Below are 17,816 nucleotides of genomic sequence, written 5' to 3'. Positions count from 1 at the left end.
GGTCTTGAATATGGCATTGCCAACCAAATATGCCATCACCACTTCCTATTTTTGAGTCTCCAATACAATATCTGACCAGCTTATAGCACTGGGACTTACCTCACTGACATCCATTGTGATTGCCAGTCACTGTCCCTCCTCAATCTCTCCATTACCTTCAACATTGTAGATCACAGTCCATTCTCGTCCACCACCTCTTCTTCATAGTTCTCCAATGAAATACACACTCATAGTTCCAATCCTACATATCCCAATGCAGCCACTCCATCTCCTCTAGTGGTTTCTCCTCCTGTCCCCAGATGGTCACCTCTCGTGTGCCCAATGGCCCCATCTTTGATCCAATCCTATTCTTCATTGACTTACTACCTTTTGGTAGCATCATATACAAGCACTGCATCAGCTTCTACATGTTTGCCAATGACATTCATGTCTACCTCTACCAATGCCACTGACTCTAGGGCTATGTTATATTATGTTCTGTACTTAGGATGAGAAAGGGCCATGACACACATATGCACTCACCCTATTTCTCACTAGATTCATCCCCATGTCCCCACCCTTCCCTCCCCTCATCCCCACCTCCTGGGAAAGACAAAAAAAAGAGATCCATAGCTAATTCAAGAAACCTTTGTAAATTAGTCAGACCTCTCAAAGCCAATCAGGCAAGCATGGGAGACTCCAAGCCCCTTGGTTGTTATCCAAGATCTTACCTTCCTTCTGCTATGATCTCAGTTTTGAAAAAGTTAATCTAATGCCTTCTTGAAGGACTGCAAGGAATCAGTCCTCACTATCGCCTTTAGAATAGCATTCCACAGGTTGATCATCTCTAATTAAAATAAATCTTCCACACCTCCAACCTCAGTCCCCGCTTCCTCAAATTAAATGGCTGGCCCCTAGGTCTATCCAGCCCCCCCAATTCAATCAAACTATCCACTTATACATCATTGATGCCCTTAATAATTTTAAATACCTGAATCAGATCCCTTCTAAGGCAACACCTCTGCGGTGAATCCAAACCCAAGGCAAGAAGTCTATCTCCATAACTCAATGAACTTAGGCAGGGGATCATCCTTGTTGCCCTTCTCTGCACTCTGTACAGCCACAAAAAGGTACACAACACTTCTGATAATGTCTTACTAAAGCATTATATAACCCTATTATCATGGCCCCAGTTTTATACTGTTTGGTCTTTCTCCCTTCTTGTCACCTTTAACCTTCATCCACTCATTTTATATTCTACACGTGAATTCTGTGCATCTGTCAGCGCCGGTCACACATCCACAGGCAGCTTGTACATTTTACATAGAAGAATATCAGGCCACTTGCCACGCCGACAGTGGCCAGAAGGTAAGTCCCAGAAGGGGGCTTGGAGCAGGCAATGGGGATGGAGGAGATCGCAAAGATTGTGTTAGGGTTAGGGTTAACACTTCTGCTCCTAGCTTTACAGGAAGGTTTTTTTTTTAAAAAACAAACAATTGTGTAAATAAACTTACCTTTAGTTGGCAGCTGCTGCTTGGGCCACAGCGACCACTGAAGAATACTGAGCAGGGCAGGTCCACTGCCTGCCTTGCTCATCGCTGCCCAATTTCTGTGAAGGGACTTAAATCAGGCATTAGGCCACTCATTTACATATGTAAAGTACATATGTACTGAAAAATGGCCCAACCCAATTCTCACCCAGCAGAATGTCAGACAAGAAATGCTCAATTTCTCCTACACAGGAAATACAATCTTAGAAAGCTTAAATGGGTGTTAATGCTGTCCTGGGGGCATGTTGTTTAAACCTAGGAGTCCATATATGTATATGCAGTAAGTGGCTGGAATTCCCATATTAATCTATCATGGGACACCAAAATCATTGTAATTGCTTGCCGGATTTATAAGTTTACACTATTATTAATGATTAGCAGTAAACGAGATGCTGAATATTGCTTGTAGTTTAGTTAAATTTGGTTCTATAGGGTAAGTGTCTTTTTACAATATCTTAAGTAATTCTGTTTTTGAGGGCTTATATTGAGCAGAAAAAAGTCACGAAACTCATGGAATTAAAGGAAATAAATCTCATTATATATGTTAATTCAAAAATGCTACTCCAACCAGTGTTAAATTAATCAAATTTAATTAAAAAAATAATTCTGTGTACTCTCATTAAATTTGTTTATATTAACTGCATACTTACATATGCAAATTCTTGTTGAAGGAAAATTAAACCCAAAATTTAACTTGAGCAGCTGATGAAATAAGAGGTATAAAACAAACTAAGTTGAAAACTCAGTTCAGAGATTGGGGAGTACATGCGGTTTCAGCAAATACTATAGTAAAATATATATAATGTACAAATGGCTACTTATACTTTAATTCCATTTCTTTGGCCTTTCCCTGTATTCATTTCAAATATTTATTCAATTCCATTTTAAATGATGTTATATTCTCTGTCAAAATAGTCACTTCTAGTAAAATACTCCATGTTAGAATAAGCCACTGCGATAAAAAAAACTTCTAATTTTCCCCTTCATTCTTCACAGATTAATGCTGAACCTATATCTTCTTGTTATTGAACCATTAATCCCATGGAAACAATAGATCACTATTCACCCTCTCAAAACCTCATTATGTGGAAAACACCTTAGATTCTACTTATTCTCGATTCCAATGAAAAAAGCAATGTTTGAAGATTTTCTTCATAACTGTAACTTCTCATTCCTGACATAATTCTACTAAATCTTTGCTGATCCCTTTCAATGGCTAAGAATCCCTATAATGGGGTGCCCAGACTGAAAAAAAAATCCCAATATCTTATTTGCCTTTGTAATGACCTTTTAAACCCAGACTCCCACCTTTAAAGATCTAAATATCTGCATATTTCCTTTCACTCTTTTTTCACAAATTGCAGTACTTCAATTTCTTCCACCTATCGCTATTTCACCAATGCCACCTATCTGTCCATTCCACTAACTTGCCTATGTCCTTCTGCTATCATCCCCACAGATTGCCACGCCTCCTAATTTGGTATCAACAATAAATGCTGATATTATTCCTCGCATTCCTGCTATACTTTTTATATTTGCCATTGCTTTCTTCTGTATTATCCCCATCACATTTACAATGGCCTTATTTTTGCCCTAACTTCTCTATCAATGCAACCCAAGCTTTTGACACACACATTTTACTCCTAATAGGAATGTATTTAACATGTGGAAGAAGTCCATAAGTCTCCAGTCTGATGTTTGCATGCCCATAAAATAATCAACTTTAAAAACATTGCTACTTCTTATCGCACATAATTGGGATTGGTTTTACATTGTCTTATGCAGCAACTAGGGACCATAAATATAAGATAGTCACCAAAAATCCAATAAGGAATTCAGGAGAAACTTCTTTACTCAGAGAGTGGTTAGAATGTGGAACATACCAAGTTTCTCTCTGCATAAATGAAAAAAATTACTTTTGAAATACACAGTGACTATTGTGTGGGCAAATGTAGCAGTTATTTTGTGGACACCAAGATTCCAAAAACAGCAGTGGGACCAATGATCAGTTAATCTGTTTTTGGATGGATTTGATTACAGGAAGAATGTTGGCAAGAACTCCTTGCTCTTCTTTGAATAGTGTTGTGGGATCTTTAACATCCACCAGAACCACTGGAACAGGCATATGCATCCTTGGTTTAACAACTCATCCAAAGGACAGCAACTCTGATAATGTATCACACCCTCAGCACTGCATTGGAGCAGCAGCATAGCAGAAAGGCTGAAGCTCTTTTCTCTAGAAAAGAGAATGCTGAGGGCTGACCTAATAGAAGTCTTTAAAATTATGAAGGGATTTGATGGGGTAGACGTAGAGATGTTTCCACTTGTGGGGTAGACCAAAACTAGGAGCTATAAATAGAAGATAGTTAGCAATAAGTCAAATGGGGAATTCAGGAGAAACATCTTTACCCAAAGAGTGGTAAGAATGTGGAACACGCTACCACAAGGATTAGTTGAGGCAAATAGCACGGATGCATTTAAGGGAAAGCTATATTGCACATGAGGGAGAAAGGACTAGAAGGATATGCTAATAGGGTTAGATGAAGTAAGGTGGGAGGAGATTCATGTGGAGCATAAACACCAGCATAGACTTGTTGGACTGAATGGCTTGTTTCTGTGCTATCCATCATACAGGAGCTAAATGTGAAGTATAATGTTGCTAGTTCCGCTCAATCTCCGAAACAGCACTGGCAGAGAACCTAGAACAGCTAGATTTCCACTGCTAGTGCTGCACATCATCTGTAATATAAATGCAAAACAGGGAGAATATTGGTTCAGAGTGCATTATGTCACAAACACTGGCATTATGGATGTGACAATGTGCAGTGCATACACATGGGCCTCAATAATAACTTGGAGCAGGGAAGTTGGGGGTGGGGGTTGCAGATTCCTAACAAATCTAATGGTAGAACCAGTTTTAAAATTTTTCAAAAAAGGTTTCCCGCCCAGTAGTCAAATTGATTGACAGGCTGCCTGCCTGTCGGGCAGGAAAGCAACTGGTGAAGGAAGTTAAGTCGGAAGGAAGTTTGGGGAGGGGTGGGGGGGGTGCGGTGGGGTGTTGGGGGCCGATCGCGGTGGGAGGTGGAGATCACAGAGGATGTGGGATTCAGACATTGTGGGGGGGTGAGCAGTCAAAGATTGCAGGGGGGCAAGCAGTCAGAGATCGTTGGGGGGGGCGGGGGGGGGGGTGGTAGATGCGGGGAGTTGCTCATTCCGGTGGGGAGGGGGGGGGTGGGGGAAGGGGGGAAGTCAGGCATCGCAGGTCCGATCATGGGGTCTGTAAAGAGGTTAGCTTGTGGGAGCCAGAGAAACATTCCTGCTCCTTTTGGCCCACAAGCAGTGATTTAAGTGCACTTACCTCATGAATCCAGCCCGTCTCACCTCCTCTTACCTGTTGGGAATCCCGCGGCATTGGAAAGCCGGCCTCCATGGGGTAAAAATAAAAATTTCAGTAAAGTGGAGGCACGCAGGCTCCTTAAAAGATTTTACTGACTGACACACCTCCTGAAAACAGGTTGCTCACCCGCCCCCTCCCCCCCCCGACCCACCTCCGACCCACCTCCGACCCACCCCCAACCTGACTTCCAGCCCACTTCCATTAAACCCGGAAGTGGGTGTGTTGGAGCCAGGTTGCGGTTGCGCTGCAAATTTCTGTTATTTCAACTTCCCATCTGCCCCCAACCCACCCGATTTTGGGGGTTAAAATTGTCCAAGATTCCTGGACTTGCAGACTTCAATTTCTTGTTAGTGGCACAAACAACTTCACACCGTCCAGTCACTGCACTCTGAAAACAATACCAATACCTCACCAATATAACAGCATGAATGAAATGCAATTTTTTTTAAAACTGTACATTGGCTGGAACCAAACAGGTACCAGTAAAAGTGAGGGAACTTTCATCCCAAACCCGAAGCAGAATCTAATACTACAACAGCTAAAGTATGACCTGAAACTCAATATTACATTTCTTATACCCCAAGTTAAACATATTGGCCAAAAAACTGAATTGGTCTGAATTAGTGCACAGTCCTGGTGCACCACACTCATTTGTTTATTAACAGTGAGCTGAAGACTCAAAAGGCAGTTGACCGGTCTCGGGAAGGATGGAGATTGGCCGGCTCGGACACCTATTGAGGTGGTAAGCGGGGTGGGGGTTGGCGGTGGAGGGAGGCAATCAGGAGGGGGTGTTGAGCGATGGCCAGCAGCGGCCCACAACTTTAATTTGGAGTTAGGCGAAGTGACCTAGCTCCTCCCGGCCCCACAATAAGGTAAGTTTAAAATGTTACAACTTACGTTTCGGGAGGCAGCCTTTACCGAACTCTTTAAGGATCATAGGTTCGGCTGCCAAGTGCCCGAGAATACTAACTACAGCATGCATGGTCAGTTGCTAACCAATTTTGTAAAGGGGACCTTAAGCATATGTAAAGGGTCCAATACCTGTTTCAGGTGCAGGCCCTAGATGCCCATACAGGAGCCCTCACCAATATGCAGTGCACTTCCGCTGCAGAATGTGTGCGCGTACACTGCCTGCCATATTGGATACTTAGGTGCCAGTTTTAAGCTTGTCAAACAGACACAACGCCAACAAATTTCTCGGCCATTATGTAGTTAACTGGAATTCATTCAAAGTATAATCCTGAAGTGGGAGGTACCTACTCACCTTGGCCGACTCAACTACTGTCCTGTTTTGGACAGTCAGAAAAACAGCATGTTGAAGTTAAGAAAATAAATTTAAAATAAAATAGAATTATTGAACTATAGCTGTATAATTGTTTTCCTAACTGTAAGAATGTGTGTTTTGTTGCACATTTTAGTACGCATTACAGTGTATATGCTAACAAGTAAATAGTCACGCTAAATAAAATTGTACTGCAAATGGCTTACTCACTAAACAGAAACTGACTGTACGGTTTCTATTTGACTATTTTGTCTGGTTTCTGGGTGACATAGCCCATCCCAGCCCTGAATACTGCTCCAGGCAATCAGTTGGATTCTGTGTTTAGTCTTTGATCAACACTCAACTATCAGATTAGCATATGCACACACTCATCCTGCACTTTATCCTCTTAATAAACTTTCAAACTCCCCCACTGCTGTTCGACAGAGCAATCAGCCTCTGCCTGAACTCATTCCGCTGCTGAATACCAAGTACGTGTGCATGCTGTGTAATTGCTCTTTGACTATTCCTACAGGAGCGATTCCTACCCGTTTGATGCAGTCCGTTTTTGACAGCCATTCTAGGATCAGCTTTGCCCATAGTGTATTGGGAATTTCCTGCAAAGCAAAAGAGAATTGCAAAGAGATGAGAGGGTGAATATTCAGAGCGAAGTTCAAAAGGAATTCCAAAGCCCCTACATGATTAGGCTGAAGGAGAAAAGTGAAGAAAATCGGCAGGCACTTTTTTTTGACAGTTACTGGGTCCCAGGGGTGGTTTGGCTCGAGACCCATGGTCCATCGCAGTGGGAGTATGGACTCACTGCTTTTAGTCTCACTGTCTTGTTTGTGGTGGATCACGCTGCTTGCTGCAGCAGCCAGTGTCTGCTGCATCCCTTTGAAGTGTCACATTGACAGAGGTTATGAAAGTTACAGACTCACTTCGTGTAGTCCTGCTATGACAAGCGATCTTTCAAAGTTGAGTTCGGGTTTTTAAAAAAATCTGGAGGAAAAAAATTAGTAAGAATGTCCAAAATGGTTACGATTCATGTCTACCAACTGGATCTACAGTACTGTAACTTCCAGGACATTGAGGATACACTAAGAATATCTGCAAGGATCAATTTATATGCAATGAATGAACAAACTAACCAGAGTGATAGTCAGTTCTATAAGTGGGATATAAATTATTTCTTCTGTCTTCATCGTGTATCCTATTTATACAACACGTTAGCTAAAAAAAGTATAATTCAAATGATAAACAATAGAACAGAAATCATTTTAATTGCAAACTGCACTTATTTGAGATTGGTTCCTGGATCATCTTGAATGTCTCGTCCCTCCACCGGCCCCGGCAGTGTTATTTGTTCTCAATTATGATGTCATGATATGATCACATGCAACATAAAAATATACTGTTGCTTTTGTTTAAATTTTTCTCCATTTAAAATGTGAATTAATTTGCCATCTAATTGTAAAGGTCTCTACATTGTTGATGCTAATGTAATATTACAGTTTCTTAAGGATTAAAGCAAAGATTAATTGATAATGTATTCAGTCATGAAAAAGTAAATTAAATTTTAACAAAGTGCATACATAATCTTAAAGTAATTGAATTTATTGCCTTGCAAAGTTGACTTTTATTCCACTGCATCTAACACTGACCATGGAAAGAAGTTCAGTTAACAATTTTAAGAGTTTCGGGGAGCCAATAAAATACTAATTTTGACTTTAGAATGTTATCTTTCAATTGAGGAACAGGAAAGAACAAAGTTTAATTGTCCCACTGCAAACAGGTCATTGTGTTACACAGTGAGATTGATGGCAATTTTGGAGCAATCAGCGACACTAACCATTGCTCCCTTCCAGCTTACGATGATGTGCAAAAAGTCAACAGTGCACACAATACACAACCGTTGAGAGGCTAAACATGCCTGGTGAAAATGCACAGCAAAGCCTAAGAGTTTGTATTCCTTCCAGAAGTTGCTCTTCTCCTACAACCTTCCCAAATTTATGCATACAATTCCTATAAACAGGATTCATCCAATGCCCATTGCCATACAGATCAATATATAGGAAAATAAACTTGAATAGAGCAATACTGAGGACTACCTTCACAAAAGTACAGTACCATAGGGTTAATGTTACTCCTTTCATTTGAGCAAATGAGAACTGTACTATACTAAAGTATCTTGAATCACAAAATACTCAAATTCAAATCTGAAGTACTAGCTAGTAAGCCACAGCAATGTCCTTCAAAACAATAACTACATGATGCGTGAATGTGCCCACAAGCAGTACAACTTAACTGCCCTGTAAATTAACAGTTGTAATTTTTTAGTTTATGCCTTTGTGAAGCAAACCCCTTGGGGCGTTTTTCTATGCAATATAAATGCAGGTTGTTGTTGTAGTAGTAATCAACTTTGAAGCAACATTTAAATTATTCTCTTCCTGTTTCAAATCATTATTTGTGAAAGGATTCTCTGCATCAACTCTGATCTAATTCCTGTACTGAACTGACCATATCTCCCCATGGTCAAAATTAATGTTAGAAAAGCTTCGGCCAACCAAAACTTTAAAGCCCAGAAAAGGGTATCATTACAGTCTGACACAAATACAATTTTTCAAGTCAAGAGCTAGTATACTAAAGATAATTAATGCCCCTGCTGCTCTTTAAGGAGCTGCACTACAATCATTTTTCCAGAGCTGTCATCTCCCTTGAGCAGAGTTTTATTCCTCTAATTAGCACTCCACTTATTTTCATCTAGTTTCAAACTATGGCGTTACTTAAATTAATTTAAATGGGCAGTATTTATTATTTTTTAAAAATGAAATAAGACCAAACTTTCTCAATTGCTCCAATTGAACCTGGATTCATCGGATGCAATGTATGAGAAAAGCAGAAAGGATGTCAATATCGCAATAAACTGCAAACATACATGGAGGAGCAATTCAGTTTTGCCAAGAGAATGAACTAGATGTCTGCTTCCAGGTCTCTGAACAGCATTTGATGCAAAATGCAAGTTGATTCATAACCATGGTCTGTAGTGATTCAACTTGGTCATTAGTTGGAACGCTACAAGTGGCATCAGCATTCCTGGGGTAAGAAAGGGAGAGGTGAAGGATATCAGCCAGAATTTGTACACCTAACTGCGATCCAGAACAAGTACATCTGTGTGCATGTCAAGTAAGGATACAATCATGCTCACTTGTGGCAGTCCCAAAGATCAAATAGCGCACCCTTTTTCTGTCTGTGCATTAAGAAAAGACACAGATGAGACTTCTGAGGGTTGGAGTGCTTATAAAACCATATGCCTCGTTATCACCTTTAGGAGAAAAATAGGCCAAAAAAAACTGGAGAAGATATTTCTCATTAGTCATTTAAGCTTGAAGATTCCTTTTGCAGGCACCTATTTCCACATGTATAAGTATACATATTGCTGGCAGTTTTTCTGTTGTGATCATCAATTTCTAACATCTGCTATTTGGCAACATGGAACAGACCACGTACATGTTTGAATTGGCTTCATGCAACATATCACAAAACAGCAGCTTAAGCTCTATTACTGTACCTCATTTTCCATGTTTAATCTGTGAATTTCGTTAGCAAACTCAGATTTTGCATCTGCTAGCATATTGTCCAAAGTAAGAAGGTTGGTACTGATCCGGTCACACAGCAACTTGGCCTGGTAAAAAGTATAAAGCAAAATCTCACACCTGGGAATAATGCCAGACGGTAGCTTAAGGTTAAAGCTTTAAGAATTGGCTATACTATACCATGCCGTAGAGATTTTCAAAGATTTGGGGCAACACTATAACATCACTGATAAAAAATTTCCAAAGTACATCTATATAAATATTGTCTTTGGATGATTAAGACTCAGTGAATTCCAGCTCCCATTGCTTTTGCCTTTAACCCCTCCATTGAGACAGAAAGAAAAATGTGTCAAATTCCCTATTTTTGAATGATTGTTTAACACTATGGAAATATAAAAATAAGATTGAGTATAAATTCAGAAACAAATTATTAAGTTGCAAATTAGAAATCAAAAAGCAAATTATGAAAGAAAGAAGAAAGAAGACATTTGGCTTTTTGTTATATTCATAGCAGGAAGAAAATTTAGACAATTGGGCTTCTGATGAATGAGAATGTAAGTGGAGCATTTCTAGCAGAAGTGTCAATATTTATACTAAACAGCAGGGGAAATATCAAGGAGTGAAAAATGACTAATATAGTACATACTTTTAAGAAAGGGAAAAGGAACAATGCTAGAAACTGTAGGCCACTGAGTTGCAAACTTTCTCACATGAAACTAAGAACAGCATGAATGATAGAATCAAAAATTACAGCACAGAAAGAGACCATGCAGCCCAGTGGCAGTTCTAGCTCTTCAACTGAAGTTATCCACTCTAATCCAATTTATTTGATCTTTCTCCCCCCTTTCCTTTTCAAATAGTTATCTAATTTAATTTTAAAATGAGGTTATAAACTCTGGGGTAGAAATTGTTCCTCATTGCACCAGTTTTCCAGGCAGAAAATGGGGGCAAAAATCAGCAATTTTGCAGAGCTATGACATGCACTCCAAGGTCACCTGAAATATATCTGACACCATATTGGCCTCAAACAATTCTCAGGAATCCCAGGTGGCTGCCTTAAACAGCCGTTTGGCTCCTTGCATATGGTAATAAGAGGTCTAACTCCCATTTAAAGACCTCCTGAGCAGGCGTTGGGCTTGCTCCACTCAAGTTTTGGTGGGATTACTGTTGACTAAGGAGCAGCCTGTCACCAAAAAGTAAGTATTTTCTCTTTTTTTTTGAAAAAAAAACTTGCCTTCCTATGCAGCAGGGAGGAGCAGGAGTACTCATCCCAGCTCCACAGCACTCCCACCAGGATTTACCTGAGGGCCGCTACCAGCAAGCCAGTAGTCCCAAATTTCATCTCTTGTTTCAGACGAGCTGCCTTTGGAGGCACAACACGTGCCAGCAGCTTGCCTATATTATTAAAATGAGACCCAAGGCCTAATTTCGGTTGAGCCTCGCGCCTTATTTTGGGCCTGAAAAAGGGCCAAAACCAATGTTTATCTAATTGTCTCAGCCACATTCCACATTCAAATGTGTGAAATTGTCTAATATTCCTTAATTTTCTAATGGTGATCTTCAGTTTTTGCCCACCTTCAACCAATTTGACAACTAGTGGAAACAATATTTCACTGCTTATCTTGTCAAAAACTTTCATAATGTTAAAAATTTCTAATAGATTTCCTTTTAATATTCTATATTCCAGTGAAAGTCTCCATTTTTCAAGCTTTTCTTTGTTACTACAATCTCTCAATTCTGATCTAATTTAAATGAATCGTCATGGTACCCTTGCAATGGTCCTGATGCCCTTCTTATCGTAGTGCCCAGAACTACTCCAACTATGACCTAACCAATGTCTTATACAAATTCAACATGATGTCCTGTATTTATAGTCAATTAATGAAACTCAGAATCCCCCATTTAAAGACCCATAGAGCTGCATTTCTAGATCTCTCCGTTCCTCCACTCTTAAGAATCTTATTATTCAAGGAATACTGCCTTTCACTGTTCTTTCCCCCCCTCCCCAAATATGTACTACTTCACATTTCTCTGCACTGAACTGACTTACCACATATCTGTACACTAGTCTGCGATGAATTGCCAGGCAGGTCACACTCCAGATATGTTCAAATTTACAATCTGTGGATTTGAGGCTACTGTTGTACCAACAAGAATAATGTGAGAGAGTCTGGCCAAGATCTAATGAGGATGAGGTCATTGAAGGTAGAGGCTAGGCAGTTATGGAGGAGATCAGCAAAGGCATCAATATCTTGATAAGTGGAGAGCCTGAGAAGGAGTTTGGGAAGGTGCGGCTTATTTTTTCCAAGGTTAGAAAGTGGAGTGGCCTTGTGCCGTCATGGGATGTGTATAAAAAAGGAGTCTGAGAATGCTCTCTCAGAGATGAGCACCTCAAGCGTTTTGAGGTCTGTCCAATCACAAGGTCAACGGGGTGATCATGTGTGGGTGGGGAATCAACGTGGAGGATGATGAGGGATGTGAGAAGGGAGAGAAATTCTGTGGAAGTTAGGAAAGATGACTTTAAAGGAGTTTGAAATCACCAAGAATCAGGAGTTGTTCAGTGCAGAGATGGAAGCTAATCGGGTGGGATGCGATTTCAGTGAGAAAAGGACCTAGGGGTTGGGGGTGGGGGGCAGGGGAAGGGGGAACAAAAGAGGTGGTGGATTCTAAAGGGAGGATTGGGCAGGGTGGTAAAGAATTATGTATCCAATTGCAGAACACGGGCCAGATGTATAGGGGTAAAGGCCAAGGTGGAATTTGGAGAAGACAGCTACGCTACCATCACAGCAGTTAGGGATGGGAGAAGACACAGGGGAATAAAAACTCAGGAGAAGCAACCTTAGCAAGAGGGTAAAGACTGTCATTGTCAACCCAAGTTTCTAAGGCTGATAACGCCAACGCGCTCCTTCACAATGATGTTGTGACTGGGAAGCGAGTTATTTCCGAAGCAGCAGACATTTTGAAGGGAAAAATGAAGTGGGGAGCATGGGATCAATTTTGATTTGGCCGAAAGGACAGAAGAGATGGGAGGCAATTTGAGGTGACATTGGAGAAAGAAGATATGAGGTGAATAGGAAGGAGGTTGAAGATGATATGCCCAAAGAAGGTTGGCAAAGAAAACACAAAGGGGATAACAGAACAGTTTAGGTGGCTTCTGGGACAATACTGGTGATATATGCCTCGATTGGCACATCAGTGGATGCCCAAGCTGGAACAATGGGAAGCAGTGAGCACACGTAGGATGGATAGGAGCCTGGAGAATCAGAAAGTGGAATTTGGAAATGAAGAAACTGCAGATGGAGCCAGAGTGGAATTTGGTGAGTGGGAAGAAATAAGTAAGATGGAGAAAAAGACAGGAGATGGCAAGAAACAAAGTAGGGAAGTAGAGATTTGAGAGTGCTCTGATTCAGGGCAGCAACCAATATGCACATACAAGATTCTTAACTTTATAGAATGAGCTAACATCTAGTTTAGTGAACAATGAACATTAGAATTTTTAGGAACATGAAAATGCCTTAGGCCCAAGTCCAGCCCTTATTGACTGGCAAAAGGTCCACAGAGACTCTCCAAAGGAAAATGGGCAGATAATTGGGGGGAGGGGGGAGTGAAAACAACATTTTAAACACAGGGTAATAAAAAAATCCCTACTGTACTAAATACTTTAATTTACCCCTGATATATGCCAGAAACAATCTTCATACCATTTCATTATCAGCTGCAACATTCTACCTTTTAATTTTTAAGCCAATTATGCAGCAATTTAACTTCACATCACGCAGATTTGATACTGATTATTACAACCATTTTAGTGGTCTGTAACGTGCTGACAATATTTTTAAGCTGCATTTAATTCATTTTCTCTCTTAAAACCAATAAAGCTACACTGACAGAGTTGAGTTAACAAGTAATGCAAACTTCAAATGAGGAAATGCAAATTATTTGGATTGCACGCTCAGCCCTAACAGGTTAACTGTGAATGTTATAACAGCAATATGGGTCACATTTATGTAAAGAAATTACAAAATCTTTAAAATACCACAAAACAGCACTAAATTAGTAAAAATAGCACTCCTTTCGGTTGGGGAAGTAGATCAAATAAATTACATTAAAGGAAATATTCCACTAAGGAATCTTGGGTCCAATTACTAAAGCTACTATTTAAATAATCTTTCAATATTGACACAGTGAAGCAAAAGCCTATAAAAAGTAACAAATTATAGGTCAACAAATTTCATAAGAATATATATCAAATAGCCACTTCCATTCTATAGTATAACTTTGATATAGCAATAAGGTGTACAAAAATATCAGGCAACACAAACACATTAACAGCTAACATCACTCCTCTGGAAGTTAAATTTAAAAAAAGCTTTGTTCATCCCTAGTTACAAGATTTTCCTCTTTAACAAAATTTAAATCTAGAATGCACTTACAACGGTAAGCTTGCCTGTGACAGGTGGACCCAGCAGAAAAATCCGGGGAACTATGAAACATTTAGAAGAAAATTAAATTCAATTCATTTTTTAAAAATATTAAACAAAGACATCAAAAAATCAAAGATAAATATTACAATTCCTTCCCAATGCTTGTTTTGTATAAAATTATGCCAAGCTAGAGTAAATCGTGCAGCCTGTCATATCACTTAAATGAACATACTAGTTCCTATTCATTATTATATAATTCATTATTATATACCTCAATTTATGAAATAAAGGAGCCTATTTTGTGTCATACAATAAAACTAGTCCATGTCTGTTTTCACAGTACAACTGCAGCATTGGTGCAAAGTGGTTTTACCTTGCACGGATGCCAATGTTGTACTGTAACTCCTGGAAGAGGGAGTCTAACTCCATTTCACTCCAGTGTCAGGTTGCACCCGACTCTGGATTTACACTCTAAATTCTTAGTGTTGGTGCAAAGGGAGAGCAATTCTACAGCTGTAGTGTAAGTGTAGTTTGAAATGGATTTTTATCAGCTCCCTCATACAGATTCACTTCTGAATTACTTAATGTTGAGATTAGATATAAAGTGGTCACTCTATAAAGTTGGCTTTTAAGGCAGGTATCACAGTACTTTTGTTTGAGTTACAGGCGTCTACCAAGCCCGAAATTAAACCAAACAACTCCATCCTCTAGGAGTTTTCCTTAATCTATTTAATTACCAACTGTAAACAATTTTACAACACCAAATTATAGTCCAACGATTTTATTTGAAATTTACAAGCTTTCAGAGGCTTCCTCCTTCCTCAGGTAAAATTTGAGGAAGGAGGAAGCCTCCGAAAGCTTATAAATTTCAAATAAAATCGTTGGACTATAACTTGGTGTTGTAAAATTGCTTACAATTGTCAACCCCAGTCCATCACCGGCATCTCCACATCATATTTAATTACCAGCACAATCAACATTACTCAAACCAGATTTATTTTGTCAATCACCACCTCTGGTTATTCTCACCTTCTGTTGGCACCAATGTGTGACATATTTACAACTATCTTTCTAGCAGTTCTACTAAACTCTGTTTAGTTGGTGCCCTAACATCTGCCAAAAGCATCCTTCACATTCTGCCACAATGCAGTTAGAAGCTGGTTCCCAGCTCTCTGATAGATGTTAACATCTTTTATTAAACTTTTCCCTATAGCGTTGCACTAATCATGACCTGGCCTACTGTTTTCCAAATTTTAAATTTCTATTCTTCATGTCCATTCTTTGAGATCACGAAGCTTTCCAGGTTCTCAAATCATTTTTGCCTCCCCAACAAACTACATTTTTAAAAATAGATAACAACAGCAAGAATTCCATGGAAATTATTTATGGAATTAATATATTTTAAGAACTAAAATAAGGTTGCATCAAAATAAGTGGTTTTTTGGATAGCACCAGTGCTTATCAGTAAAACACAGTAAAAATGGATGCAAGATTAATTAGTCTGTAACTACCTGTGAGTGTTTTGTCATCCTCTTTAAATATGGGCAACTTGGCAATGACGAAAGTCATTGTCTCACAACTCCAAGTATTTATAATATCATAAATCTAACATTAATTTTCCTCGTGTCATAAAAACTGTGCTGAGATTTTTAATTTGGTCTGATTAGATTTAAATTCCGCACATGGTGGAAAACTGTTGAAGGTTGCAACAAGTCTCAAAGTCAGCTGCATCTAACCCAACAAATACAGCCTGCCGATTGATCGATAGATATTTGTAAAGAAAGACAATGACAATGCTCTACAGGTGAGCACTTAACAGTGACAGCATTCACCCATAGTTAAATTTTTACAAGCAACAGAGAACTTTGAAGCATCACAAAGGATACCTAGCAATGTATAGGATTTTTAAAGGTTCCACAAAATATTATCTTGGAATTTATTTTAACGCAGAACTCACATGGGTACAACAGGGATAACATAACTAAATCCAATATCCAATGTTCAAAGTAAATACAGAAAACAATGAATTATTTAAACTCAATACAATCAGCACAAAACAAGCTCTAGCGCCATCGTCAGTAAATTTCTTTCAAACTACTTCAAAGCAGATTTTTCTTTGGCAGACAAGACTCTTTTGAGGATTGTCTAATCTCATCTGTAAGAATAAATCCTCAGGTGATTCAAGCCTTTGCACAGATTCTCCAGCTAAGGGATCAGTGAAAAGCAGAATGATTCTTTTATTAACACGAGGTCAAACTCTTGTTTGGGGAAACACTGCCTTGGGCTATTGTAATTGTTTATTCCATACAAAAAAAAGCTATACTTGCCCTAGGTCATATTTTTCCAATAAAAGGAAACAAAATCATTCTATAATTGGATTACTTCCTTTGTAGATTTCTAACTGACAAGACTGCAGCCACATTTTTCAGACACTACATTTTGCACACAGCTGTTATACTGGTGTGCAGGTATACACAAGTAGTGCACACATCAGTTTTAAAATAAAGACACTGAAACACAAGAAGAGAATATTTATAAGTAGTTTTATTTGTAACCAAATTTTCAAAAGTGTTTCAATGTTTATTTTAAGTCTATAAGTTCTGTCCTTTCCCTCAAATGATATAGGGATCCTCAAAATGACACTGTTATGGAACTGAAAGGCATTAACTGGGGTTCTTAAAATGACACAATCTGACAACAAATTCTGATCACACCATTTAAAGTTACATATAAAGTTAAAGTAAAATAATTTTTAAAAATGTTTTCTCCTAAAATGATAAATCATAGAATCATAAATTAATGGAAACGGGAACAAGATTTGTTTACAATAAGATATAAATCATTGCAGCCACTGGATTTTGGAACAAAGTATGGTCTTAGGTCAGGAGTGACAATGATTTATAAAGAAAGTGATCTTTTTCCCCTTCCCTCTTTTCCCTCAACATCCTCAACCAGGAGGTCTAACTCTGGTTAGTCCAATCCACAATGCCCAGCTATGATACTCTGGCAATTTTAGTTTTCTCTTTGACAAGACTTTCTAATGCTTGCAGCTTATCACAACACAATTAGTCCTATGCTAAAATGTTGAAAAAGCCTGAAAAACATTTCCACTGAGATGAAAAATTGTGTCCTTACCTTCATCATTTTCTTTTTTAAAATGATCTATCATATACTGAATGGGATCGTCTGGTCTATCCACTAGCAGACACTGCAACATTCTCTGAAGGACATAAAAAAATAAGTTTTAAAAAAAAAGGTTACACTTCCTGCTGATAGCCCTCACTTACACATCTTGCACTATTAGCTTTGTCCATAGCTATGTATTGTATGCAGGAATTAGGCACAAGTGCAGTGCCAAGCTGAAAAAGATTGAAGAAGTCATTTTTGCAATAAATAGGTTCAGCTAGTCATGTTTTCAATCCCAAGATCACAAGATCGATTCAGATGAAGTGGGCCCTTCAGCCTATTTGATTACTTCCTTTCCCAAAGACCAACCCTACTATCTTCTCATTACAGCATCTATTCATTTCTTAAATCAGTCCAGCTTCTTGGCCTCAACTCCTCTTCCTGGCAACCTCCAATTATTACAAATGCAAAAACTTTACTAGCTGC

At 39.0% G+C, this 17,816-nt stretch overlaps 1 protein-coding gene across 2 annotated transcripts in view; it reads right to left on the bottom strand.

The window, feature by feature from the left end:
• The window catches only part of ak8 (adenylate kinase 8), a 112,144-nt gene that overhangs the window by 88,200 nt on the left and 6,128 nt on the right, over positions 1 to 17,816 (bottom strand). Inside the window, exons 2-5 of one of the 2 annotated variants that reach the window (XM_067969774.1) lie at positions 17,340 to 17,424; positions 14,214 to 14,263; positions 9,756 to 9,869; positions 6,736 to 6,804 (exon numbers count right to left, since the gene is read on the bottom strand). In XM_067969774.1, coding sequence (XP_067825875.1) covers positions 6,736 to 6,804; positions 9,756 to 9,869; positions 14,214 to 14,263; positions 17,340 to 17,424 — 318 coding nt within the window. Of the gene's footprint in view, positions 1 to 6,735; positions 6,805 to 9,755; positions 9,870 to 14,213; positions 14,264 to 17,339; positions 17,425 to 17,816 lie in introns of those variants that run through there. The other variant, XM_067969775.1, reaches the window with a different exon arrangement.

Source organism: Heptranchias perlo, chromosome 31 (genome assembly GCF_035084215.1).
Source record: "Heptranchias perlo isolate sHepPer1 chromosome 31, sHepPer1.hap1, whole genome shotgun sequence".
NCBI lineage: Eukaryota > Metazoa > Chordata > Chondrichthyes > Hexanchiformes > Hexanchidae > Heptranchias > Heptranchias perlo.
Note: the sequence above shows the minus strand (reverse complement) of the source record. Positions and strands in the feature narration are given on the sequence as shown.